The sequence below is a fragment of the Meriones unguiculatus genome, chromosome 21, assembly GCF_030254825.1.
Source record: "Meriones unguiculatus strain TT.TT164.6M chromosome 21, Bangor_MerUng_6.1, whole genome shotgun sequence".
Lineage (NCBI taxonomy): Eukaryota > Metazoa > Chordata > Mammalia > Rodentia > Muridae > Meriones > Meriones unguiculatus.
The window spans coordinates 13,949,158-13,975,902 of NC_083368.1; the positions used below are offsets into that span (position 1 = coordinate 13,949,158).

The 26,745-nt window shown below is 47.6% G+C and overlaps 1 protein-coding gene across 1 annotated transcript in view; it reads left to right on the forward strand.

Annotated features, from left to right (window-relative positions):
* Positions 1–26,745, forward strand: part of Paxip1 (PAX interacting protein 1) — a 47,782-nt gene that overhangs the window by 8,160 nt on the left and 12,877 nt on the right. The window contains exons 4-12 of the mRNA XM_060374081.1: positions 1,786–1,849; positions 9,040–9,153; positions 12,504–13,127; positions 18,762–19,500; positions 19,872–19,966; positions 23,390–23,485; positions 24,438–24,575; positions 25,063–25,184; positions 26,497–26,681. Coding sequence (XP_060230064.1) covers positions 1,786–1,849; positions 9,040–9,153; positions 12,504–13,127; positions 18,762–19,500; positions 19,872–19,966; positions 23,390–23,485; positions 24,438–24,575; positions 25,063–25,184; positions 26,497–26,681 — 2,177 coding nt within the window. The remainder of the gene's footprint in view (positions 1–1,785; positions 1,850–9,039; positions 9,154–12,503; positions 13,128–18,761; positions 19,501–19,871; positions 19,967–23,389; positions 23,486–24,437; positions 24,576–25,062; positions 25,185–26,496; positions 26,682–26,745) is intronic.

The following is a 26,745-nucleotide window of genomic DNA, read 5'->3' on the forward strand; positions in this document are numbered from 1 at the left end:
GTTCGTTAGATGCCATGGAAGGCTTATTACTCTACACTTCCCACTCAGCCCTTGCTCTGGTGCTGACAATAGAGTAGTGGAGGCTATATTCCGGGGCTAGGGTGGTGTAGCTCAGTTGATAGGTGGCCATCTTAATGTTAGGTCCTGGGCTCAGTTCCCAGCATGAATTGGGCATATTGGTACATGTCCATAATCCCAGCACTCAGGAGGTGGAGGCAATAGGATCAGTAGTTGAAGGTTATCCTTGGCTTCAAAAGAGAGTTCAAGGCTAGCCTGGGCTGTATGAGACTTGTCCCCACTGGTGTCAGCCATGCCATATTCTCACTCAGGGTACTGTGTTGGGTCCCAACTGGGATACCCCTTACCATTGCTGTTTCCTCTTGTAGGCCTACTGGCTTCTAGTTCACTCTGAGGGAATGAAGCTTTACTGGAGAGGTAATCCCAGCAGAACCTGACTTTGGAAATCACTTCTGCTATCCAGTAATGATAGTCAAGTTCAGCCTGGGGGTTGAGGATGGACACTGTCATCTAGCTGCTTCATTTCACTGCTGTGCCATTCAGGTTTTTTTTTTTTGAGTGCGCATACTTCTCTCAAGTCTGAGCAGGGAGATTCAACTGGGGTACAAATGAGACTACCAAGGGCTTCAGATACACAAGCCTTCCTCTCCCAGCAGCTTTTCTTAGAGGATGCAGTTCTGGCTAAGAAATGCTCATTCTTCATGCAGAGTTGAAAAGTGAAGAGTTCTTTGTTGTTTTGCATCTTTATAAGCATTGGTTTCAAATGGACAAACCAACCCTAGGCGGGTGGACCTTTCTGAGGTGGAGTCAAGTGTTATATCCCCGGGGTCTTTTCTGGACCTCTTCTCTATCCCAGTCTTCTCAGGAAGCTCTAGGTTATTTGAGCGCTTGCCTGTCTGTCCAAGACAACAGAACAGGGGCCCAAGACCAGCTGGTAGACACTCTGAGGTTTGTTGATGTCTTCCCCCATCTGTAGAAGGAGAGAAGCCCCGAGGTTAGGTGGCAAGGTGGTACTAGAGCAGAGGGCTTTTTGCTGGAGTCTCCTTTATTATCGGCAGGGATGGTTCATATTTAGGATTTGTCAGTGTACCTTTAAGAGGTCTGAGTTGCGTCTATTGTTCATTACCCACCTGTCTCAATAGGTTCTTTCTACCCGTTTTGAACTCTGGACACTCCAGTGTGTTGATGACTCCCTGAGAGACATTAGTGCCCTATTAGTGCTTGAAGCATAGCAGATCAAAGAAGGAACTCAGATGAATGTTCCAGTCAACCTTAGAACTAGGAAGGGTCTTGAGAATTTATATTCTAGGGTTTCCAGGGTCCTGAGTTGTCCTGCCCGAGTTCAGAGCACACAGGCTCTTCTAGGAAGGAGCCCTGCATGAGACAAGCGCAGCCTTGGTGCTGCATTCTGACATCCTCTGCATGTTGCCTTTTAGGGTGTGAGTCTGTGTGTCTCTGTTCCCATATATCTGTGCGTGGTGTGGAGTTAGGTAGTGTTGGGAGTTTCCCCATGACCACACTGTCCTTAGTTCTGATGTGAGTAGAGACTGGATTTTGCGGTGTCCTTTGCTGAAATGTGCTCACTTCCTTTCATGCTTTGCTCCCATCTGCTCTGCAGTCTCTTGTCATCTTCAGCCTGTCTCACCTTCTAAACGCACTGAGCGGGAGGGAGGTGGCAGAGCCTGCCCACAGCAGGCAGGGCTTGTGTTAGTGGAGTGCCAGCTCTGCTCATCTTACTTCATTGCAATCTTAATAACTGTCCGACAGAGTCAATGGTTTCTCTCCAGAGTCCTGTCAGATTTTTTTTGGACTCACTGCCTGCCTTTCTCAGGTAAGCATGCTTATTGTCTATGATGGTTCTGAGCACTCATGCGCTTGGACCTATGACCTATTTGTTAACTAGCTCCCTAGAATCCTTGTGCCAAACTAACTATATTTGATAATCAACTTCCAGCACACTTACCATTGTCTAACTATAAAATATACATACATATGTAATTTAAAGAAATAACATATTTAAAGCTTGAACATGAAAAATACTTTAGATGAAATTAGAAGAGGACAAAATTCACTCAAAATTGTAATCTGAGGGAAACAAAAAGATAACAAAGACCTTAGCAGGTGACTCCGAGGAGTGCATTTAGTTTATATTAGCTCATTAGGCCATTTGCTGTAGTTTTTAGTCAGATGAACATTTTAATGAGTAAGAGTTTTTGCTTATTATATTTGTAACAATGCCTTCAGTCCTGGTGAGGATGCAGGGACACACTGCTCACTGTGGGCAAAGTTAGCATAGCTGTCGGAAAGACGGAGCAGTGTCAGGGACTGTGCAGCATTCCCGGTGTTGAGAAGCTAGAAAAGAGGACAGCCATGCACATGGCACCTGCAGGAGGTCAGTGTCAGGAACAGACCACGATAGGGACGAGCTTATGAGCCTCATCTTATACACTTACACGGTAGTTTAGCTACTTTACGTTCTATAGAAGGGTGTAGAGTTGGGACATGGTGTTATGTGGAAAACTGGATGTAACAGAGATGCACAGCATTATGTCAACCAGGGAAAATGGGAAACAGGGGAAGTGAGTGTTGCTGGTGGTTGATTTTTGGGTCCTGAGAAAGGTGGGTATTGTTTTAAAGTACATCCTTAGTAGTTGTGTCCTGTTCCAGCCCCTGTGACACAGCAGTCACAAGTCAGTTTGCCACTTAAACAGTGTGCCAAAATAAGTGACTCAGGCAGGAGAAGGTCCTCCACTGCCCATCCTGGGGTGCCTGTGATGGCAGGTCTGGGGAGCTGGCCTTTCTTCAGGCCTCTGAAAAAGGAGCAGAGCAGGCTGCTTGTGAGTTGGGAGGGACTTGGCCTTTGCCTCCCTCTTCCATCAGCCTTGCCCAGTTGGGAACCAGGGAGTGTTGGGTTACCACTGTTAGGTTGTTGGCTAGACTTAACCTTTAACACATGACGTGGCCAGTCTGAGTGACCCCTCCTTTGTCCAGGCAATGAGTAAGTAAGTTTATCTGGAGTTACTTGTTCTTTTCTGTCTTGTAAATTTTAGAAATTCTGTGGAATCATAAAGCATTCTCTTTTGTTCTGCTGCATCAATTTGATGGAGATCATTAAAGTTGCCACCCCACCTCCCCTTTTATTTCTTTACACAGAAATTTGTTGAGATTTGTAATTTTTTAAGATTAATTTTTCTTTAATTTTTTTAAATTTAACTTTATTTTTTTAGTGTCACATCTCACCCCCTATCCCTACCCTATCCCCATCCCACCCCTGTCTGGTCTAAATGTATATTTACTTGAGGATAGTTGTAACTTCTGGTTAATGTGCAAAGTTGTAAATGCTGGTGGTTGTGGATATATGCAGCCTCTACTGTTCTCCGTACATTCTCTGTGCTTTCCAGATTTATAACCAACATCAGACACGTGGGAGGTGAGGTGGTATTCCCGTGTTCCCATCTCTGCATCGCACCGTGTGCTTCACCTGTGCTGTGCGCCTCACTTCCTTACCCTGGCATCCACTGGGCATTGGGGTTCCATAGGGTCTGCCTCTGCCAGAGAGGTTCACACCCAGGGAGAAAGGGAGAAGGCCAGGCTGAGCTGTCGTGGGGAGGACAGAGATGTGAGGTTCAGTCGATTTGATTTGGGGAAACAAAGCCGAAAGTATGCTAATATAAGACGATCGCAGGGTTTTAAGTGAGCCAGTAGATATTATTAGATATTAACGTGATTTTAGCAGTGGTAATAGTAGATGTACAAGGTGGTGTGTAACATATAAAATGGGGCTAGAGCACACATGCCACGCTCTGAAGATGGGGCTCCAGGTGTGACTGTGCTTTAGAAAGGAGGCACACTTTGACAGAGTGGACTTGAGTGGGCCTGGGGTGGAGCTTGTTGAAGGAAGATGGGGCTGGATCTGGAAGGCTTTAAACCGTGCTGGTGCGCTCGGGGCTTAGGGAAAGGTAGGGCTGGGTGGGCAGGGGTTAGGTCAGGGAAACCTATGAAACCAGCTTTCTGAGTTTGGGGTGGGAAAGAAACCCTTTCTGTTTTAACTACATACTTAATTTTGGCTTATAAACATTTATATTAGAGGCTTATGGAAAATGGGATTAGAATGGCTGACCAGTGCTAGGAGATTTTGTCTGGGAGCTGTGGGTGTGATGGGGGATCAGGGTGGATTTAGAATTTTACACTGTGGAGAACAGAGATGAAGACTGGAATCTGAGTTCACTGGACCCCAGCAGTGGCAGGAACTCACAGGTCCCAAGGCTTTTCAGTGCTGTGGCATAGGGTCAGCCAGAGCAGTCGTGTCTTCAGGACAGGGTCTTGGCAAGCTGATGGGAAATCAAGTCGAGCTTGGTATATAAGGGATGAGGAATGATGGTGTGCAGTGAGATTTGGGCCATCCGTGAGCACAGAGCAACTTGGAGGACCTGTGGCATGATGGGAGTTCTTCAGCGTAGGGGAGAGGCAGCAGGAGCCTGAGAGACCCTTGGGTAAGGCATGCAGTCACAGGGATTGAACACAAGTGGGAAGGATTGGGCAGGCCATGCTGGTTAGGATGGAGATGAAGTTGGACGAGTGGATCAGATGCTGCTGGTTTTGTTTGTATTCCTGGGAACTGCTGCTTTCTGGGCAAGGGATCGGCAGGAGTTTGTTATGATGGTTGTTTGTGGCTATGTGTGTATTCCTTCAGTCTACTTCTGTGACCCTGGACCAGGAAGAAAGAAATGATAGTAAGGAAAAGCCAGGCCCTGAAGCTCAGGAGCCACACAGGCAGCTAAGTGGTCTTGGAGTGTGGGCTGCCTGGGGAATTGGGAGAATACCCAGAAAGTGATGAAATGAGGAACTATGGCCAGGGCATGACAGTCCAGTCACTGAGAGGTGGGTGGTGTCATTGGTGGGGCTCCAGAGGCAGAATTTTTTGGGGGAGTAACCTCCATTCTCAAGGTCATCATAGGATCATACATCCTCCAGCAAGTTTATTGAGTAGGAAAAACCAAATCCAGAAGTTTTTTTTTTTTTTATGGGTCTCTTACTGCATACATCTGTCACATTAGACACTTAACGAGCATAGTTGAAAACCTCAGTGTGTACTGGGAAGTAAAAGCACTTGTTTTTTTTTTTTTTATTTTTTGGAGACAGGGTTTCTTTGTGTAATTTTCCTGGAACCCACTGTGTCGATCAGGCTGCCCTTGAACTGTCAGAGAGTCCACCACTACTAACAAAAGGACTTCCCCCCCCCCCCACCCCCATTTGAGACAGAATTTCTCTATGTAGCCTTGGCTGTCCTGGACTCGCTTTGTAGACCAGACTGGCCTCAACAGAATCCACCCGCCTCTGCTTCCCTGAGTGCTGGGATTAAAGGCACGTACCACACTCCTGGCTCAAAAGCACTTCTTTAAGAAAGGGGAGAGCTGTCTAGTTTATTTGAAGAATCTCTGCAAGTGTCAGCTTACAGTATGCACTGGGAACTAATAGTCTGTGGTAGCTAAAAAATGTTAATTTGCTTTAAGCCATGTTAACAAATATGTACAGTGTGCAGCAAAGGGACTTAGGGTACACATTAATTACAGTGTAACTTGTCCCTCAGGAAATGAACGGGTTGCAAACAGGCAGGCACATGGAGGAATTCGGTGTGCTATAGCAGAAAGTGCAGGTGTAGGACAGCACAAGGAGCAGTCCTCCTGGTTGGGCTCTGGCGTGCAGGGACACTGCCACAGGGCTTGGCACCCTTTCAGCAGTAATTGTACAAGCCCATGCACACACACTCGGGCACATCCTGATCTGAGGCCTGCTTGGTTGCATAGTCCTCTGTCTTTTCCTGTCAGGGTGTTGGGAAAAGTTAGCAGTCCCTTCTATAATCTTTCAGAGAGAGGTGGGGAAGAGAGCTCCTGCCTGCAGACATTATCTTCCTGCTGTTTGTTGCAGGCTGAGGCCTTTGTAGTGTGCTGGGTAGTCCTTGGAGAGGAGACTCCTGGTGGGGAGTCTGGCCTGGTGTGCAGTTGAGAAGGCTGCAGTTGCATGTCAGTCACATTTCTTGACTGTGCTAGACCCTGAGTTCAGCTCAGTGACAGATGAGCCAAGGGCTGTCATCAAAGGGGAACCATGGTCTTTAGTAAGGAATGTTAGCTGGCTGAGGAGAGGAACATGGAGCTGCAATCACGGGCTTCCCTCCTTGTGTGTGGAGACTGGAAGGGAGGGTGCTCGTAATTGTTCGTTTGAGACAAGGTCTCATGTAGTCCAGGCTAACCTCAAGTTTGCTGTGTAGCTAAGTGTAGTGGTTTGAAAGAGAATGACTCGTGTTTGAGTACTGGGTCCTCAGCTGGTAGAACTGTTTTAGGAGGTGTGTCCTTTTTGGAGGAGGTATGTCCCTGGGAATGGGCTTTGAGGTTTCAAAAGCCTACAACAGGTCCAGTTTCTTTCTTGCTTGTACTTCTGGAGCAGATGTGAGCTCTCAGCCACTGCTCCAGCACCATGCTTATCTGCTTCCTGCCATGCTGTCCACCATGATGGTCATGGGACTCACCCTGAAAGTGTAAGCAAGTTCCCAATTATACTTTTTTTTGAAGTTGCCCTGATTATGGTGTCTCTTCGTAGCAGTAGAAAAGTAACTAAGCCACTGAAAATGGCCTTGAATTTCTGTCTCCATTTCCCAGATGCTGGGGTTACAGGCAAGCACTACGATGCCTAGCTGAGAGGAGTGCCAGTTGGTAATAGGGAAGCAAATTTGGGGGAGTGGGGTCAGGGTGAATTTTTCTTTGGGAAGACAGTGGGATGATTGTTGGAATTTAGGCAGTGATCATACTGCTGGCTTGCCTAGGGTTCAGTGGAGTGACAACAGGAGGGAGGCTTGTCACATAGGTGGTTTAGTGTGTTGACAGTGGCATTTAGGTATGGTTGGCAACAGGAGCCAGGCAGGAAAGCTAGGAATTAGCCTGACACTGGGAAGAGGCAGCAAAGCATTGCAGCCAGCATGATTTTAAAATGATGGATTTTGAGATAGTACTTTTCCCCATTTAAAGAGATTGCTTTTGAAAATTTGGAAATTATTGAAAAGTATAAAAGTGAAAATAAAAGTACCCCCATATCCCTTGACCAAGAGGTGACAGGCCCTGGTGTGTGGGTGTGGAGGCCAGCCCCACTGCTGCAGAGAGCTGAGCCGCTGTGTGTGCAGTACCTCAATTCCAAATGTGCTCTGAGTTAACAGGAGCTGGTTACCAAAGACAGTGACCTCATTCTCCCGGTGCTTCTCCTGCCTAGTGAGGTTCCTGCCTGGGGCAGGACTGTAGCTGGTAAAGAAGCTGGTCCTTTCTGGCATGGCATTAAAGTGCTAAGCTGCATCAAGATTAGTTTTTACACTCACTTTAAATGAAGATTGCATAGTGAGTCATTGGATCAATCTTTTGTCAGAGAATTACACCTTCTTCTGCAAGTGCTACAGCTACTAATAGAGTGGCCTGGTCAAGTACTGATTTGAAAATGACTTTAGAAAGCTCATGTGTAGTGTGGAATACAGAACAGCCCCTAGGAGTGGTTATCTAAGTTTGGACCCCTGGGCACCACATCTGGTATTAAGAAGTCAGCTGTTTATCAATACTTTAAGAAAATGTAGAGGTAAACTCAGGCTTCTTCAACACCCAAAACCCTCAGCCTACAATACATGTATCCAGAAAAGATTCATGTGCCTGTGTGACTGTCTTAAGGTGAATTCCGCGTTACATTTCTTAAGTGTTCCCTTTGCCTCTCAGACTACATTTTATCCTTGAAAAGTTAGTGTGGCCTTTTCCAGAGGTCTTGCCTTAGGGGAGCAGCTGGCGGTATGTGTGGCGTTGGACCTGGGCTGACACACTGGGGTGTCAGGTGCCAGGGTCCACTGCTCCGCGTGTGACTGGGGTTGGTGCCACAGGCGTGGTCCTGTTAGTGTGAGGAGCACTGGGCACAGGTTCTGGCTCTGGTAGGCAGGCAGTAGGGGCTGCAGGGTGGCAGAGCTGGAGCCTTACATCTCTGTGAAGCGCAGGACTGTGACTTCTGCACCTGCCTCAGGCTTTTCCATGGAATGTGGGTGTTCCCTTCGGCTTTCCAGTCAAAACCGTATTTTTATCTTGTTTATCCATATCCTAATTAAGACCTGATACTAATTTTGAAGGAGTTCTTTGTAACAATGATGTAAAAACTTTATGATTATTTGGGGGGGTCATCAAGTGTCAAAAGCTAGCACATGGGCCAAACGACAGTTTTGTGAAGTTGATTCTCCTGCTTTTATGTGGGTTCCTGGGATTGAACTTGGGTCATCTGGCTTGCATAACAAGTGCTTTACCCACTGAGCCATCTCACCAGCCCCTATAAATATAATTTTGATGCTTGAACATTTTCAGAAATGATGGAAAGTAGAATAGTGTATCTTGCTGCCCTTTTTAGGTTTTTTGTATTGTTTTTGTTATAGACCATAATCCTCTATTCATGTCTTTGGGATGCAGGTGAAATTTTAAAAGGTTTATTTCTTTTTATTTTATATGTATGGGTGTTTTTGCCTCATATATGTTTGTGTCTGCACCATGCATGTGCGGTGCCCATGGAGACCAAAGAGGGTGTTGGATCCCCTGGAACTGGAGTTACAGATGGTTGGGAGTGATGAGATGTGGGTGCTGGGAACTGAACCCTGGATCTCTGGAAGAGCAGCCAGTGCTCTTAACTGCTGAGCCTTTTCTCTAGCCATTTATGGAAAATTTAAAAAATTATTTTGTGGTGCTCGGGAACTAACCTGAGGCCTTGTATATGCAAGGCAACCTCTGCCCACCACCGAGCCCCTTCCCTGGCCCCAGATGGCTCTAAGTTTTGTTCAGTTGGTGACATGGCAAAGGGCTGAGTGCTGCTCTTATGTTTCTCACTGGCATCCTTTCACCACCAGCTGACTGAGGGAGCCCACCAGTGACTGCAGTGTGTGGACACTGCATTGTACTAAAGCGGAAATGGAGGCACAGTTGAATGTGTGGTGAAGACTTGTTTCTCCCTCTCTGCCAGGTGTCGTCTGAGGACAGAAGTGCCTTGTGGGCCTTGGTTACGTTCCACGGGGGCAGTTGCCAGCTAAACCTCAACAAGAAGTGTACACATTTGATTGTTCCAGAGCCAAAGGGGGTAAGCACTTCAGTCGAACCATCTTCTTAGGTCACATATGCACTGGAATTAAAAGTGTTTTTAAAGCTCTTTGCAGTGACTAGATTCTGTTTATAGAAACTGCTTATATTAGTTTCTGCTATGAAAGATGGGAGATATGTTTAAGAAGAAATACATGAGTAGTGTGGGTTCTCTAGAGTAGCAGAACGTATAGAGTGAATCTCGATAGATATTCACTCGATAGATATTCTAGATAGATAGATAGATAGATAGATAGATACGTAGAGTGAATCTTGAGAGTGGGAGAGAGAGAGTGTGTGTGGTTACAGTCCAACTAACCCAACAGCAGTACGCCGCGAACGAAAGATGCAAGAATTTAGATGTTGCTCAGACCGCAAGGCTGGATATCTCAGCTGGTCTTTATAGACTCTGGAATCCCGAAGAAGTAGGCTCTAATGACAATGAAGGAATGGTCTTGCTTTCGAGGCAGGGCAAGCCGGCGAAGAGCAAAGGCTTTCTTTTTCCATGTCCTTATCCTTGTCTAGGCCTAGATTAAAGGTGTATCTGCCCACCTCAAAATTCGTATCTAAAGCATGTGTCTTTCTGCCTCAGAGGTCCAGATTAGAAGTAGATTAACCCACTGCAAATCAAGCAAAAATTATCTCTTACAGGTGTGCCCTCCAGTTTTGGATTGTAGTTCATTCCAGATATAGTCAAGTTGACAACCAAGAATAGCCATCACATTGTTTTGTTTTGTTTTTTCTTTTTTTTTTTTTTCAAGTATTAATCTTTGAATTTCAGCCTGCAATATCTACTTTTTCGTTGATTACCTGGAGGCTACAGAGGTAGCTCAGTGGTTAGGCATACTTATGGTTCTTCCAGAGGAGCCCTGTTTGGGTGTTGGGTGTCCACAGTACATAGGGCAGTCAGCGGGAGATTGGCAGTCATGCCCTCTGGTGTTGGTGCTGGTGTAACGTACTCTGCTTGCTCCAGGCAGTGGTGAGTGCTTGCTTCACATGCTTGAGGCCCTGGGTTCCATCCTCAGCGGTGGGGAGGGAAACTCAAAACAGAGATACTAGCATTCTTGTATGCATAGGAGCACGCTCACAGGTGGGTGAGAAAGAAGGCATTCTTTCTGTTCCTGGGCCAATGCAGAGTGCTGTTTGCTCTCCTGATGTGTACATATGTATTTAGAGCAAAGCAGTTGGAACCAGCTCACTTTTTAGCTGTGGCCTTTTCGTCATTGTGACCCCATCCCTGCTCATTTTCCTTTGCTTAGCTGTTATTTTCTTGAGGCAGAGACTCACTGTGTAGCCGTGGCTGGCCTGGAACTCATTATTGTAAAAAACTGTTTTTCTATGAAAGGTAACTGGCCCACAAAGGACCTGTATACATAACTCTCCCCCACCTCCTAAAACTTGTATGCAAAGGAATTAAAATCTTTTTTTTTTTTCTTATTATATAGCTATAGTTAACCTGGAAATAGCTCTGTAGACCAGGCTGGCCTTGAGATCCACAGAGATCCACCTGCATCTTCTTCCGAAGCCCTTGGATTAAAGGTGTCCATCACTCAAACACCTGGCTAGGAATTCAAATCTTAATCCCTCATAATAAACAGAATCCCTGTTGCATTTCCAGGGTTTCATGCTGTGGAGGAATAACTTGTTTTATAGAGCCTTGCCTTCTCAAGGCCTGGAAGCATTCTTCCATCCAGCGCTGTCTCTGCCCTGCCTGGTATGGTCCTTAGCCCAGTACAAACTGCAGCTGTGGCTGTGTGCTCTGTGGAGGGATGTGGCCCATGCACTGCCCAGAGTGAAGAAAATGGGTGTGACTTGACTGAGCAGCACCTACACACTGTTTTTAAAGTCACATTCGTCCATCCGTCCATCCATCCATCCGTCCATCTATCTATATCTATCCGTCTGTCCGTCTGTCCGTCTGTCCGTCTATCTATCTATCTATCTATCTATCTATCTATCTATCTATCTATCTATCTATCTATCTTTTTGGTCTCTGGGTTTCCCTTGGCTGTCCTGAACTAATGAGTGTCCCACTCCCATCTCTCTCTCTTTCTCTTGTTTTTTTTAAGACAAGGTTTCTCTGTATCCTTGGCTGTCCTGGTCTTGCTTTGTAGACTAGGCTGGCCTCGAATTCACAGAGATCCACCTTCCTCTGCCTCCTGAATGCTGGGATTAAAGGCGTGAGCCACCACACCAGGCTAGGCCACTTTTATTTTATTATTTTTCATTCTTCAAGAAGCTTCCCAAGAGGCCAGTCCTCACCTCATACTTTCTCCATCTTTTTCTCACTAGCTGTGCTGTGTCTTTCTGCCCTCTGTGTCCCAGTCCCAGTCTACCTGGGAGGCATTCCCAACTCCTGCTCCTCCCCATCCTTCATCAACCTTCTGCCCAAGTTTCTCTTTTGTAGCTATAAGAAGTTACTCTGGCAAAAGCAACTTAGGGAAGAAACTCCATCCTGGCAGGGAGGTCACAGAAATAGAGGCTTGAGGGAGCTAGTCATATGTCTACAGTCAGAAGAAGGGGCAGCGACTGAGTGCATGCCGGTGCTCAGTAGGCCTCCCCATCATGCTGTCTAGGATCCACAATTAATAGTCTTCCCATATCAGTTAGTTATGATCGAGATAATCTCTCCCAGAGGCGCCCAGGTGCCAAATTGGCAGTTAATACTAACATCACACCTTATCTCTTAGTGTTGGTTTTAAGTTGTATTCTTACTGTATATCTAACCTCTTTGGGGGAGGGGCAGCCACACTCATGACCATTCCTATTGACTTGAAGGTACTTGCCCACAATTCCCTTAGTGAATGTCAGCCTGTCTGGACAGCCAGCTCTGTAAAAAGCGTTAGTGTGTATAAATAGAAATTCCAGATCTTCACTTTATTATTTTCCATAAGATTTCTAGTTCTCTGTATGTATTTAAAATGTCATCTCTAAAAGTTGATTTGAGGGCTGGAGAGATGGCTCAGAGGTTAAGAGCACTGGCTGCTCTTCCAAAGGTCCTGAGTTCAATTCCCAGCAACCACATGGTGGTTCACAACCATCTATACTGAGATTTAGTGCCTCCTCCTGGCATGCAGCTGACAGAACACTGTATAAATAATAAATAAATCTTTAAAAAAAAAAGTTGATTTGAACCAAGTCTTGTAAGCTTCCTGCTTCAATCAAGACCGCTCCTCCCTGTGGTCCCTCTTATAGCTCACAGGTACAGGCATGGGGTTTGCCTCTCTGGGTAGCATGGCAGGGAGATTAGCAGTTCTGCGTTTGTATCCCACTTAAAGCTGGCTCCTCAGATACATGATTACAGGACGAGAAGACAGTGGCATTTAGTACATGTTTACGCTTCCCTCCTAGGAGAAATACGAGCGTGCTGTCAAGAGAGCAAATATCAAGATTGTCACCCCTGACTGGGTCCTGGACTGCGTGGCTGAGAAGAGCAGGAAGGACGAAGCCTTTTACCATCCCCGTCTGATCATCTATGAAGAGGAAGAGGAGGAGGAGGAGGAGGGGGACAACGAGGAGCAGGACTCTCAGAACGAGGGCAGCACTGAGGAGAAGTCCAGTGCAGCCAGCTCTCCAGAAGCCTCTCCTGCTGAGCAGCCGTGCTCTCCCAAGCCCAGGGCCGAGGTGTCTAAAGGGGAGTTGATGTTTGATGACTCTTCTGATTCTTCCCCCGAGAAGCAGGAGCGGAGCTTGAACTGGGCCCCTGCGGAAGCTCCGCCGCTCACCACGGCCCAGCGCAGGCTGCCTCAGGGAAAAGGGCCAGGACTCATTAACCTGTGTGCCAATGTGCCACCTGTCCCAGGGGACATCCTGCCTCCTGACATGCGGGGTAACTTGATGGCTGCTGGACAAAACCTCCCGAGTTCTGAACGATCAGAAATGCTAGGGACCTGGAGCCCAGCTGTCCGGACGTTACGAAACATCACAAACAACGCGGACATCCAGCAGATCAACCGTCCGTCCAATGTTGCACATGTAAGTTTCAGGAAGCTGACGGCTGCATCAAAGAGTGGGATTTTATGACCTTCGGATCAGGTTCTTTACAAGTCTCATTTTTGTAGGAACTTCTTTATAGTCATGTTAAACAGGCATGAATCAGATGGTGACAGTTGGGCCAGCAGGGATCCACATACCTGCTAGTGAGCACAGGAGACCTTATGGCCTGGCAGTGTAGCCGTTTGTGTTTTCCCAGGAGCCATCTCACTGGCTTTCCTAAAGACTCACATCTTTGCATGCTGTCCCTGTTGGTGCATATCATTGTATATTTCAGTCAGAGCCAGACACTTACTGATAGCAGGAGGAATCTTATGAGGGAGGTGATGTCAATCAGGCTTGAATGACAGGTTGTGGAAAGGACTGAGCTCAGAGTTCCAGGTGAAGACCCGAAGTAGGCAAGGCAAGGACTTGCTGTCCTCTGAGAACACAAGGTGAGCTGGGTGGTGTGAGAGCACCATGAGAGACAGGCAAGTAGCTTTGTTACAGTGGTCGTGGGGAAGAGTGTGCGCCCGTTTCCTGGGAAGCCTTCAGAGGACCTGAGCAGCGCCGAGCTGAGGTCTGACCACTGTTGTATGACTGGTTATGATGAGGTGAGAGGAGAAAGAAATAGGAAAGCCCCACAAGAGGCTGGCACGTGGTAAGTGAGCAGAAGCGTGGGAGAGGAAGGATGCAGGCGGAGAGGGGTCTGATAGCAGGGAGGTGAGTGGAGTCGGCAGCAAACAATGCTGTCTAGCTTTGGAGCAGATAAGGCAGTGCATGAGGTAGGACGAAGCAAGAGGAGAGTCCAGGGTCACGCTGGACTCTGAGCAGTCTGGCATGGGCAGTCAAAAGTCCTCCCGTTCAAGAGCTGCTGTGCTGGCTTCACTGATCTGGCTGCTTCATTCTCCCTATCCTCCACCCCTCTTTAACAGTGCTCAACTGTGCTAACAACCTGAGACAGGGCACAGTGCCATTTGAGGAGGACATAGGGGTAACTATGATGGCCTGGATGTGAGGTGGTGTTAAGAATCATTTTGCTGGGTTTGATTTTTGAGAGCTTTAAGAAAGCCTCTGCTGTTATAACCTTGTCTCTGACGTTACCAATAAACACTGACGGCTGAGATTCCAGAGACAGTGGAGGGGACAGTCGTGATCTGGGTGACTCTAGGTATTCTTATGTGTTATGAAGAGAAAACCTAGCTGCTGAGGCAAGATAAAAGAGGGTTATCTGAGGAGAATGGGGGTACCGTAAGGTGATTGAGTCAAAGACTAGAAGGCAGTTCTGCTGGACATGGCCAGCACTAGTTTAGGTTGGTAACCATGGTTTTAATGTGACCTGGGAAGTAAGAGGGAGCTCAGGCTGGACAGAGGTAAGATGAGGGGTTGGCTTGAACTGTGCTGGCCTATAGCCCTGACAGACTGCTGTCACTGTGGCTTCGACACTGAAATAGACAATGCCATGCACCAGTGGGGACAGCATACTTTGTCCCACTCTTTAGTGGGTCCAGTAGGGATGGACAAGGAAATGGCCACAGACAGAGCCTAATTCATGCCCTTTGAAGTTCACTCATAGGCATATTCTGCATTGGTCAAAATAAATTGTAAAATTTTATTCATTTTCCCAGATTACAAGATTCTCCATACAGGCTAGATTTTAAGCTTTTTTTTTGCATGGCGATGGTATGATAAAAGCTGGGTAGGTCAAGGCTGGAGAGATGGCTATGTGTTTAAGATCCGTGGCTGCTCTTCCGGAGTAACTGGGTTTGATTCCCAGCACTCGCGATACCTGTAACACCAGTCCCAGGGGCTCTGCCACCCTCTTCTGGCCTCAGCAGCCATTGCATGCTCATGTTATGGGCTTACATTCAGGCAGAACAACCATTCACAAAAATTAATAAACCTTTAATAACCAACCAAACAAAAAACTGGCCTAATGTTCCAGAAACTGCAGCACCTTTAGGACGAAGGTCCTACTAGTCCCTGCTTGACTGCCTGTGTCCCCTCCCACATGTCAAGTGACTTCACAGGTTCATGCCTTGTATATGTACTGTTCATAAGTACATGACTGACCACAGCCCTTCAGAGTCTCTGGGAAGGTGTGGAGGTGAGGGGGCCTCAGCTGACCCAAGCCGGCATGTCTACTTGTGGGGAGCGTGAGGTACTGGACTGCACAGAAGGAGGGGTTCAGCCTGAGTATGATGAGTGTACCACCCTACCTTCCTGCCTAAGTGTCCAGGAAGCAGGAGCCATGTGGCCCCACAACCACAAAGTGGGAGCAGTGGAGGACAGCAGGAATGCAGGTGTTGGAGCGCTAGTGGGCCTGGTGACAATTGAAGGTAAGGGGTGTGGTGGTCAGTAGGCTGGAAGCAAAGATGATGGGCATTTCTGACCTCAGATCTTGAGAGGGGCAGTACCGCCAGAAGGAGAGATTAGAAGGTGAGCAGGTTTTGGCGAGGGGTACCTGGGCTGTTCAGGTAGATTTGCCCCATAAACATTTGGAAATGTTGATTCAAAAGATCTCAGAGCTGGTGTTAGGCTTTGAGCTGCTCAAGAGTCCGCATACCTCCTTTCCTTCCATGAGAAGTTCTGGGTGGCAGCCATGCCTTCACATTGAAGGCATGGGCTTTGCCCTTCCCCGCTCTCATAGCAGGAGCAGGGTTGGTCAGTCAGTGGTCTGCTGTGTATGCTCAAGTAGAGGCAGGTCTAAGTGCGGGGAATCCTGAGTCTGGATGTAGACAGAGACTAATGTCTGATATGAGCTGCTCTGACACCGTCCTCCAGTGACACTGGCTCCAGAATGGAGCCAGCTCAGCCAGCAACAGCAAAGGTAGGTTCAGGTCACTGTGGCGCTTCCTGAGCGTCGTTACCACTGAGAACAGAAAATGAATTTCGGAATGTTAGACAAGGGGACTTAGTTTGATTAGTGGAGAGGGGGAGGTGACTTGTCAAATTCCTGCTTGATGGCTGGTATGTCCCAGCTAGGGCTTGTGTGGTATGTGTTTTTATATTCTGGCAGGAATTTAGATGATGCACTGCAAAGAGGGGACATTCAAAGTTGCTGCCTGTCCAGAATTGCTGCTTGAAGGTAGCGTGGTTGAGTTTCTCGGGTTCCTCTGGTTGCTGTGTTCTCAGCTGGAGGCAGATAGGGGAAGTTGGTGTGGTGAGCACAGCAGTGCTCTTGAGGTTGTCTCCACCACTGGTGTAGAGCCCCTCGGGCTGTCGGTGGGCCTGGCCGAGCTCTCCTGACTCCTGACTCTTCTTTGTTTCTCCTTGGGCAGACTGGGTCAGCCACAGCAGGGGGACATTTCAGCCTTTGCTTCTGAGTCCAGGACAGAAACAGCTGCATGTCATGCCCTCTTTGTTTTGTTTTTCGAGACAGGGTTTGTCTGTGTAGCCCCAGCTGTCCTGGTACTCATTCTGTGGACCAGGCTGGTCTTGAACTTAGAGAGGCAGAGACCTGCCTCTCCATCTCAGGTGCTGGGATTAAAGGTGTACGCAACCACTGCTGGCTTCCTTCTTTCCTCTTAGCATAATCCTCCACACATAGACATCAAAATCTGCTGCATTCTGCTGATCTCTCTCCAAAGTTGGTCCAGAGGGTCTGTCCGGCTGCAGAGTTCCCTCATGCCTGTCCTGCCAGCGGCTCTTGTGCTGTGGGGCATCTCCCTTCAGGGTCCCTTTGGATGGGGCTGGTGGTACAGAGAAAGGCAATGTGGCAGATGGCTGCTTTGGCCTATTCATGTGGCAGGCCGTTGCTGTGCTGTCCCATCTGTTGCTTAGTCTTGTTTGAGGAAGGATATTCAACAGCTGTAGTGATTTCTCAGGAAGCCATTCTAAACACTGTTCTCAGTGCTGGCATATATCTGTGTGCAAAACAAACAAAAGAAAGATTGCTTTTTGGAACCTTATTTTTATTTTTTTGGGATTTTAATATGATTACATCATTTCCTTTTTCATTTCCTCCCTCCAAATTCTCTCTTCCTTGCGCTCTTTCAAATTCGTGACTTTTTTTCACTGATGTTACATATCTCTGTGTGTACTTCTAAATATGAATATAACCTGATTGGTCTGTATGTTACTTGTACGTATGCATGTGTTAGAGCTGACCATTCGGTGTGGGATAGCCAGTTGTTGTGCTCTTCCCTGTGCTCTTAGCTTTCCTTAGCTGCCCGTAGGGTTGAGGCTTTGTGAGCTGTCCCCATGCTATTGTTTTTTGTATCATTCTAGTTTTAATATATATGCTACTAAAGTCAGCACCATTGACTTAAAAAAAAAATCTTTGCCTATAGTGCTATTGATGTGTGGGCGGACTTGTACCACAGTGCTCATGTGGAGGTTAGAGCAGGACTTTTTAAGTGTCAGCTCGTGCCTTCCACCATGTTTGAGAGAAAGTCTATTTTGTTCACTGCTGTGTAAGTAGGCTATGTGACCTGTGACCTTCCTTATATCCCCAGTCTCTGCCTCCCTTCTCCCTGTAAGAGCATTAAGATCGCAGGTGCATATACTCCTGTGCCTGGCTCTTACGTGGGTTCAAGAGATGTAAGCTCAGGTTGCTGGACTGGCATGACCTACTCCCCAGCACCTCCCTCTTCCTCATAGTAATAATAATAATTATTATTATTATTAACAGTAATATTAATCATTATATAATTGCATATATATAATATATAATTATAGAATAATAATAGTAATTATTATTATAGGTACGATCTTTTGTAGTTTAGGCTAGTCTTGAACTCCCTATGTAGCAAGGGCTGACCTTGAACTGATGCGCTTCCCTCCATTTCCCAGTGTTGGAATCACAGGTCCATTTCATCAAGCTGAGCTAACATTTGCCTTTAAGCACACCTTTTGCTAGAGTCCATTTGTCCCTTTCCTGTGTCACATACGCTCTAGAACAAGGTACAGCGAGGGAGGAGCAGGAGCTACGCTGGTGTAACTGCGAGTTGCTCTGGTGGTAAGAGTGGGTCCCCTGCCTTACCTGAAGTAGAGGCGACTCCCAGAAGCAGGAGGAAGTACAGCATGGTTGTACCTGTGGAGAGATCTAAGCCAAGGCTGCCACTTCCCGTAGCACTGTGTAGTCCGTCAGAACGAGGCCATGGTATGGAAGGAGGGAGTTGCAGGGGAGAGCACTGCATTCCCGGCAGCCTGGCCACACAGGACCAAATACAGCCGTTTGTTTTATTCTGTTTGTGTTCTTTAAGATGCAGCGGCTCTGTGAATCAGTGCCCTCAAGCCTGTTGGGGGGGGAAGTGGGGAGAGGGAGAAGTGGGAGGGGGGAAGTGGGAGCGGGGGAAGGGTGTGTGGATCTGATGCCGCTTCGGAGAATTGGTTCTGTCTTTCTACTGTGGATTCCAGGGCTTAAACTCAGGTTGCTAGGCTCCACTTCACCTGCTGAGCATCTCCCAGCTCCTGTGTTTGTTAGTCTATTTTTCTGTTTCTGTAATTGAGCGTCCTGCTCTCTGGATGGTGAATACAAAGTACATATGGGAGAGCAATGTGGTATTGCTGTCTGGTCCCCATTATGTAGCCGTTGAGCATATCAGCTGCGTGGATGCCCTGCTCCTCGCCTGGGAATGGGTAGTGCCTCTCAGCAATTATTGGTCGTGACTTGGCCCTCCTTTTGTTTTCTAGATCTTACAGTCCCTTTCAGCACCCACAAAAAACCTAGAGCAGCAGGTGGCGCACGGCCAGCAGGGCCACCCCACTGCTAGTACTGTGCTGTTTGGCCAGCCTAAAGGTGCTCCCGAGACACACGTGTTGCAGCAGCACCATCCTCCCCAGCAGCCACCGCAGCAGCACCCAGTCCTGCACCTCCAGCCTCAGATCATGCAGCTCCAGCAGCAGCAGCAGCAGCAGCAACAGCAGCCGCCACAACAGCAGCAGCCCCAGCCACAGCCTTACCCCCAGCCGCCATCACATCAGTTCCCACAGCAAGTCCATCAGCATCAGTTTTCTCAGCAGCAGCTCCAGTTTCCACAGCAACCATTACACCCTCAGCAGCAGTTGCATCGCCCTCAACAGCAGCTGCAGCCATTTCAGCAGCAGCATGCCCTGCAGCAGCAGCTCCATCAGCTGCAGCAACAGCAGCTCCAGCAGCACCAGTTAGCACAGCTCCAGCAGCAGCAACAGCAGCAGCATAACCTTCTTCAGCAGCAGCAGCAGCAGCAGCTCCAGCGCTTGCACCAGCAGCAACAGCAACAGCAGCAGATGCAGAATCAAGCAGCACACTTGAACCAAACGTCCCAGGCACTACAGCACCAGGTTCTACCCCAGCAACCCCTGCAGCTGCCCCTGCAGCCCCCACCTCAGCAACAGCAACAACAACAGCAGCAGCAGCAGCAGCTTTTTGGACACGACCCCGCAGTGGAGAGTTAGTACTGGTTCCTATTTTCTCACAAGTTACAAGCTTGCATAAGTGGTCCACGAGCATGGCACCTATCAAATAAGTGTGGCATGTGGAGTGTGAGTTTCATACCTGTCCAGCAGGCATTACAGTGAGATAATTAGGGGACTTTATGCTTTGCACACTACAGTGAAGACCAATGTTCACAGAGTAGCCAGCCTGCCTCAGGAGCAACGCTGAGGATTTAATGCCTAGACCTAAATTACATCATCTTCTTGATCTGATTTTGTAGGTAGATTAGTGTATTTGTAGCAACATTCCAAATGTAGTTAGTTTATGGTTTCAAACTGAACTCATCAAAATGCACTTTTAATTTATGTTCATGTCTGTCACTCTAGTTCCAGAAGAAGGCTTCTTGCTAGGATGTGTGTTTGCAATTGCGGACTATCCTGAGCAGATGTCGGATAAGCAGCTGCTGGCCACCTGGAAAAGGGTGAGCTGGGGAAGCTGGGGGCTGTGTGCTTAAGGGTGTAGGCTGGCTGCCTGGTTGGCTGGTCTCATGCAGCAAGTTCCATGTGTGCACTCTGGTGCCATGAGTACCTCCATTAGTGCTGCCTGCCCTCTGTGAGAGGTGCCCACCACTTTCTGTCACATGGGTGCTGGGTGAGTTTTGGCTCTTACAATTCCCTTAGGGGTAATGGTTGCCTTTATCTTCTGGTTTAATTGTAGAATACTGGTCCATTTATGTTTCTTTGTCTATTTATTTGTTTGTTTGTTTGTTTGTTTATTTATTGGGTGCCTTTAAAGAAAAAGAAAATTTTGGAAAGTCCTTCTTGCAATCAATCATGCTACAAATCAAAATGGAACAACCCCCACCCTCCCCCAATAAGACGGAGTTTAGGCTAGAAGCGTTGCTTGAGTGTTCTTCTCTGTAAGCATTCCTGGTGCTTAAACCTCCGCTGGGTGCCAAGTGTGCTGCTGCAAGACTAGGCAATGTTGAGTTGGCAGAGGCTGGGCAAGCCACACAGTGGCAGGCTATGCGGTGGTGTGGACAGAGAAGGTCTAGGAGCAGCCTGGAAAGGGGCATGAGTACGTGGTTGGACAGGGCTATTAAAGCTGGTAGAGGTGATCCCGAGGCTGTGTCCACAGGAGGGGTTCAGGAAGGAATGGGGGGGATGATCCCAACAGAGCAGCCTAATAAATAGTAAAGGCGCTTCTGGCACTGATGGGGACTGTCATCAAGCCTAGTCCTGAGCAGCTCTTGAGTCAGGGAGAGCAAAGGACAAAGGCTGTCTGTCTTCCAATACTTTATCAAGTGCTATGGTAGTGGAATTTGGACTTTCCTTGCAAGCTGTATAGAAAGGGGGTGAATTGAAGTAGAAGCTGTGTTATGTGGTCAGGTGTAGACTTTGTTTGGGTTCACCAGGAAGGTGAGTGATGGGCCAGCCAGGAGAGGATAAGGTATGAGGATAGGGCTGGGGGGCCAGAGGGTGTCTAGGGCTGCAGGGTCAGAAAACGGGGTTAGGGGGAACGGGGGACTGGGAGCTATGAAATTGCATATTGAGAAGCTTTATGAAAAGGTAGAACTAGAATCAACGGTCATGAAACAGTGAAGTTTGATGTTTCATATGCTTGTTTGCGGCAGGGTCTCTCAAGAAGCTGTCCTTGAACTCCAAGGATGACCTTGAACAACTTAAACTTCATTCAGCCATTTGGGATTACAGGCATGTGCTACCACACCCAGTTTATGGGGTTCTGGGGACTGAGCCCAGGGCCTCTTATATGGTATACAAGCCTTTTCCAGCCCAGCCAACACTCCTAGTCAGTTTGGCTTTTGAAGGCATTGAAGGATGCTGTTGGACAACATCCATGCTTTGTTTTCAGTCTTTTTTTTTTTTTTTTTGCCTTTTCTGCTTTTCTCCTGTTCTGAAGATTGAACCTGCCTTACTCTTGAGAGTCAAGTGGTCCACCACTGCTAAACCCCAAGCCCTGCAACACTGCATGATGGGAGTTGGGACAGAGAAAGAAAGAGAGCTGTCAAGAACAACACACTGGCAGGCTGAACAGGGGGAGAGCAGTGTTGGAGCAGGGACAGTTCAGGGCACTTGAAAAACCAGAGGCTTAGTGAAGGGAGACTTAGATGAGGACGGTGCAGGGTGTAGGGCTCAGCATAGCTTGTAGAGCCAGTATCAACTGAGGGTGGTGCTTTCTGAGTCAAATAGCCTGCAGCATGCCCTTCAGATGAGGGCAGCTGCGGGGTGAGGAGAAGTACAGGTGTCCGGCTCAGAGTGCACCCCTCCCCTCTACTTAGATGCCACTGATCAGCAAGGGAGTGCCTGGCAGCCAAGAAATAGGGTTTGACTGGATGGCGAGGGAGTTCTTGAGTGAGCATTGAAGGGAACTCTTAAGTAGATAGGAAAACAGAGCGTAAGGTGGGGCAAAGGACATGAGGAGGTTGTTTGCTCTTTTGAGAGACCCGGTGAAGGTTCTAATTCCCTCCTGAAATACTCACGAAAAGACTTGGTGGCTGTGACTCAGTTGTTTGCAGTGGCTTGAGAGCGTGCTTGCCATGCCCTGGGCTAGCCTCACCCTGTGGGGTCTTCCAGTTGTTTGCGGGGCCATACTGCAGCGATTGGTTCCTCCCCTTTTGTGAATGGCTCCAGACCAAGGGCAGGAGGTGGAGGAATCTCTGGAGAGCTATCCTTGGGGCTTACTGAGAGGATATGTGATTTGAGGACACACTTTAAGAGCACCTCACATCTCTGTGGAGAGCTTGGGAGTGAGCTTTGAAGGATAGGATAGTTTGAAGACAGCAGATATGGGAGATGGGATGAGGCCATGGTCAGCACCAGAAAATAAAACTTAGACAAGGAGGGAACATTTGTCTTAAGGGTGCCATAGAAGCTACCTGGATGACCTGGCCTTCACACAGGAACACTCGGTAGATAATGTGTAAGACCAGAAAGCAATGAATAGCATAGCATATGTGAGTTAGAATATATTAGTAATTATCAGAGGACACAGCTCAGGCAGTGGGAAGCAGGTGAAGGCAGGAGCTTCTAGTGGTGTCATACTCCTTGAAGCTAAACTTAAAAGAGTTAAAACAAAAATACATTGTATTTCAAGTTGGCAAGTGAAACCAGAATTGGAATGAGACCAGGTCTTTCACAGTGTTAAGCTTACATTTCAGCTGGTGTGCAGTAATGTTCAGTTCTTTGTGGTGTTGGCCTTTTGACTGTTGCTAGGGTAGAAAACCAACATCAGGATAGAACAATCCCTTCTCCAAAACTGGAACCAGTTCCCATATATATATTTCATAAATGCGTGTGTGTGTGTGTGTGTGTGTGTGTGTGTGTGTGTGTGCCCCTCCTGAGGCTTGAGGCATTGGGTCCCCTGAAGCTGGAGATGCGGGCAGAAGCATGGGTGCTGCTAACCGAACTTGGGTTTTCCGGAAGAGCAGTACTCGTTGATCTCTGCTGAGCCATCTCTCCAGCCCATCAGACACATTACATTCTGATGAGGCTTTTTGTTACAGGGTGGCGGTTTGTAAGAGCAGTGGATCTGCTCTGAGAGCATACGGTATTTAGAAGAGATACCACTTGTTCTCAGTAAGAAGGCAGGGGGACGCCTGGACACTGTAGGCAGCTTTGCCACACACTCCGCTGCCCAAAATGTCATCGGTGCTAGGCTGACGAGGCTGTTTGAAGAAGAACGTTACGGTCTTCATTCTCTGAAACAGCTGAGTGGCATAGTGTGCTGGGGGAAGGGTGTATGCATGGTGTGTGAATGTTGCTGTTAGGTTCTGTTTATCCTGGGTCATGCCAGTGTGGTCATAGTTTCTGGGTTGAAACCACGATTTTTGTAGTAACCTGAATGATTGAAGCTGACGTCATGTCTGCATGGATCTCTTGTGTAGATAATCCAGGCACACGGTGGCACTGTGGACCCCACTTTCACGAGCCGATGCACACACCTCCTCTGCGAGAGCCAAGTCAGTAGTATGTATGCACAGGTAAGAAACTGATCACCATGACCGGGAGGCCACAGCACTGTTATGTGCAGCCCTAGAAGCAAGTGCTTAATATGTTTGTTCATGGAACAGTGTCATGTGGCCCAAACAGCCATGAATGCAGCGTGGAGCAGAGTTCATCTTTACCTCTTGAGTGGTAGACGCACGTGCCAGGTTTTTTGTGGTGCTGGGAATCAAACTTAGGACCATGCATGTTAGACTAGTGAGCTATTATGTCCCACCTTACAGTGTTTTTAGAATCTTCTAGAGAATAGTTTCCTGCCTCCAGAACTAAGAAAGCCACTTCAGTGGGCTAGATTCTGTTGTGGAAAACTCTGGGCAATAGAAAGGAACCAGGAAGTTCCGGGTAGACGCAGAAAAACTAGTCGCCATCCCTCCCACCTTAATCACCGTCCAGGTGACTCTCAAGATGGGATTTGGCACCACTTGGGGCTTTGCATGCAAGCGCTCCTGAGAGAGCAAGTAGGAAAGAAACCTGGCCTGTAAGCTTTTCCCAGCATTTCTTCTCTTTTGCAAGTCTTCCTGCCGGTTGACAGATGGATGCTATTGTGTATATGACAGTGGCTCTAGGAGTAGTATCCTGTTCACTGCTATTGACTGCTCTGCTTTGTGTTGCGTGTCTCCCCTGTGGTCAAATTGGGGGGTGGGGGGTACATGGTTTGTTTATATGCAGGGGATTGGTACATTTCTCTTTGTGGGGAAATTGTGTTGTGACTGTGAATTTTTTTTTTTTTTTTAATCATGTGTATGTGTGTTTCTTTGTGAGTGCACGAAACGTGTAGGCGCCCTGGGAGCCTCAGATACCCTAGAGGTAGAATTTTTGGTTCACTGGCTTCTGGGAAGGCGGCTCTGTATCGCTGTATCATGCAAGCCAAGCATTTACTACCCAGTTCCAGCAAAGAAGCAGAGACAGCGTGAGTGTTTTGTTTGCCAGGCACTACGGGAGAGAAAGCGGTGTGTCACTGCACACTGGCTCAACACAGTCCTGAAGAAGAAGAAGCTGGTGCCACCCCATCGAGCCCTGCATTTCCCTGTGGCATTCCCTCCTGGGGGCAAACCCTGTGCACAGCATGTAAGGCCCATCCCCTCTTCTTGGCGTTTCACAGTTCTGTCCCAGACCCCTGGGTTGCTTTCTCACTCTCTGCGTGCTGTGGCCCCTGTACGCAGTGCCTGCCACAAGACATCCTTTGTTTTACCTCGTTGGCATTTCAGACTCTAGGATAAGTCACTGTTGGGCAGAACTTAGTTATTACTGTGGGTACTTGCCGCCAAATGATTCCGAGTCTGGGCTGGTGAGGAAAATAAAGACCTGCTCCCTGTGTGTGTGTGTTCAGCAGTTAGCTGGGCATCACTGCACAGATGCCAGAAGTATTTCTGTGAGTGTAGCTCCATATCTCTTCCTGCCTTGATGCTGTATGTTTCATGCTCCTTCTGTGAAGTTCTTCCCTTGATGCTTTTAGGAATGGTAGTGCCAGATACATCCCCTGGTGCCATAGGAGCATGAGAAAGTAAAATCAAAGCCATTTGGTGTTAAATCTCATTTGCTCTTTTCTCCCCAGATTATCTCTGTGACTGGATTTGTTGACAATGACAGAGATGACCTGAAGTTAATGACATACCTGGCGGGTGCCAAGTACACCGGGTACTTGTGTCGCAGCAACACGGTCCTCATCTGTAAAGAGTAAGCTGGGCTTGGAAGTCGCCTCAGTCATGTTAGCTCAGATGAGCGGGGTGTGGAGATGGTCTAGTGGTTTGGTTTGTTGGGGAAAGTGTGGCTGCTCTCAAACTTCCAAGTACTGGGATCTCGGGCATGCATCACCACACCTGGCAGCAGTCGTTTCTTAATACATCATAGTTTTGTGTGAATTTCAAGTTTCGAAGTCCATAAAAGAATGACACGGGCTAGAGAAATGGCTCAGTGGTTAAGAGCACTGTCTGCTCTTCCAGAGGTCCTGAGTCCAATTCCCAGCAACCACATGGTGGCTCACAACCATCTATACTGGGATCTGATGCCATCTTCTGGCATGCAGGTATACATGCAGATAGAGTACCCATATACATAAAATAAATAAGTAAAATATTTTTTAAAATGATAACACAAAGACCTCTGTGTCACTATTGCTAGCCCCTTTCCATTCTTTAGTGCCTTTTAGTCTTTCTTTTTTTATTGGGTGTTTCTGTTTGTTTGTTTTGCTTTTTTTGTTTTTGTTTTGTTTTTGAAATTGGGTCTCTAAGTGGTCTTGGCTGTCCTGTCACTCTCTGTGTAGATCAGGATGGTCTTGAGCTCACAGAAATCCATCTGTCTCTGTCTCCGTAGTGCGAGGATTAAAGGTGTCTGCCACCATCATACCTGGCCTTTTATTCATTCTTAATAAGCAATTGTTATTTCTATCTTTCTCTCTCTCTCTCTCTTTTGTCTTTTCAGGATAGTGTTCTCTCTGTAGCCTTGGCTGTCTGGACTCGCTAGGATTCCAGACCTGTGCCTCCACGCCCAGCTACCTGTTCTCTCTATTTTTTAAAGGCATCACAATTCACAGTGCCGTCAGCAGAAACACCTATAAAAGACTTCACATAAACCGGGCATGTTGGCACACGCCTATAATCCCAGTAATCTGGGAGGCAGAGGCTGGTGGATCTCAGAGTTTGGGACCAGCCTGATCTACAAAGTGAGTCTAGGACAGCAAAGGCTACACAGAGAAACCCTGTCTCGAAAAACAAAAAAGCAAAAGAAAAAACAACTTCACGGGGTGAATGGGTGGAATAATAGAACTTGATGAGTTTAAAGGCCAGGAATAGAATTAGAGTCAGTCCCTGATGCAGCTGGAGTCCATGGTTGTTTCCGTACCCTTGGCCTCCAGTTTGGATTACTGGCGGCTTTGCTGAAACATGCCTGCCACTTTTACTAGTTTTAAAGTTGGCTTTTGTTGACGAATAGAAAACATTCTTAGTAGGATGGCGCTAACACTGGGTAAATGTGCTTTCTCGTGAAAAAGACCAAGTGGCTTGAAGTACGAGAAGGCCAAAGAGTGGAGGATCCCCTGTGTGAATGCACAGTGGCTCGGGGACATTCTGCTGGGAAACTTCGAGGCCCTGCGGCAGGTGCAGTACAGCCGGTACACAGCCTTCAACCTTCCGGACCCTTTTGCGCCTACTCCACACTTGGTCTTAAGCCTTCTAGGTTAGTGATGGTTTGGTTTGTGTGCTGTCGCTGTTGCCTGACAGCTGTCAGAACTGCTTGCGCC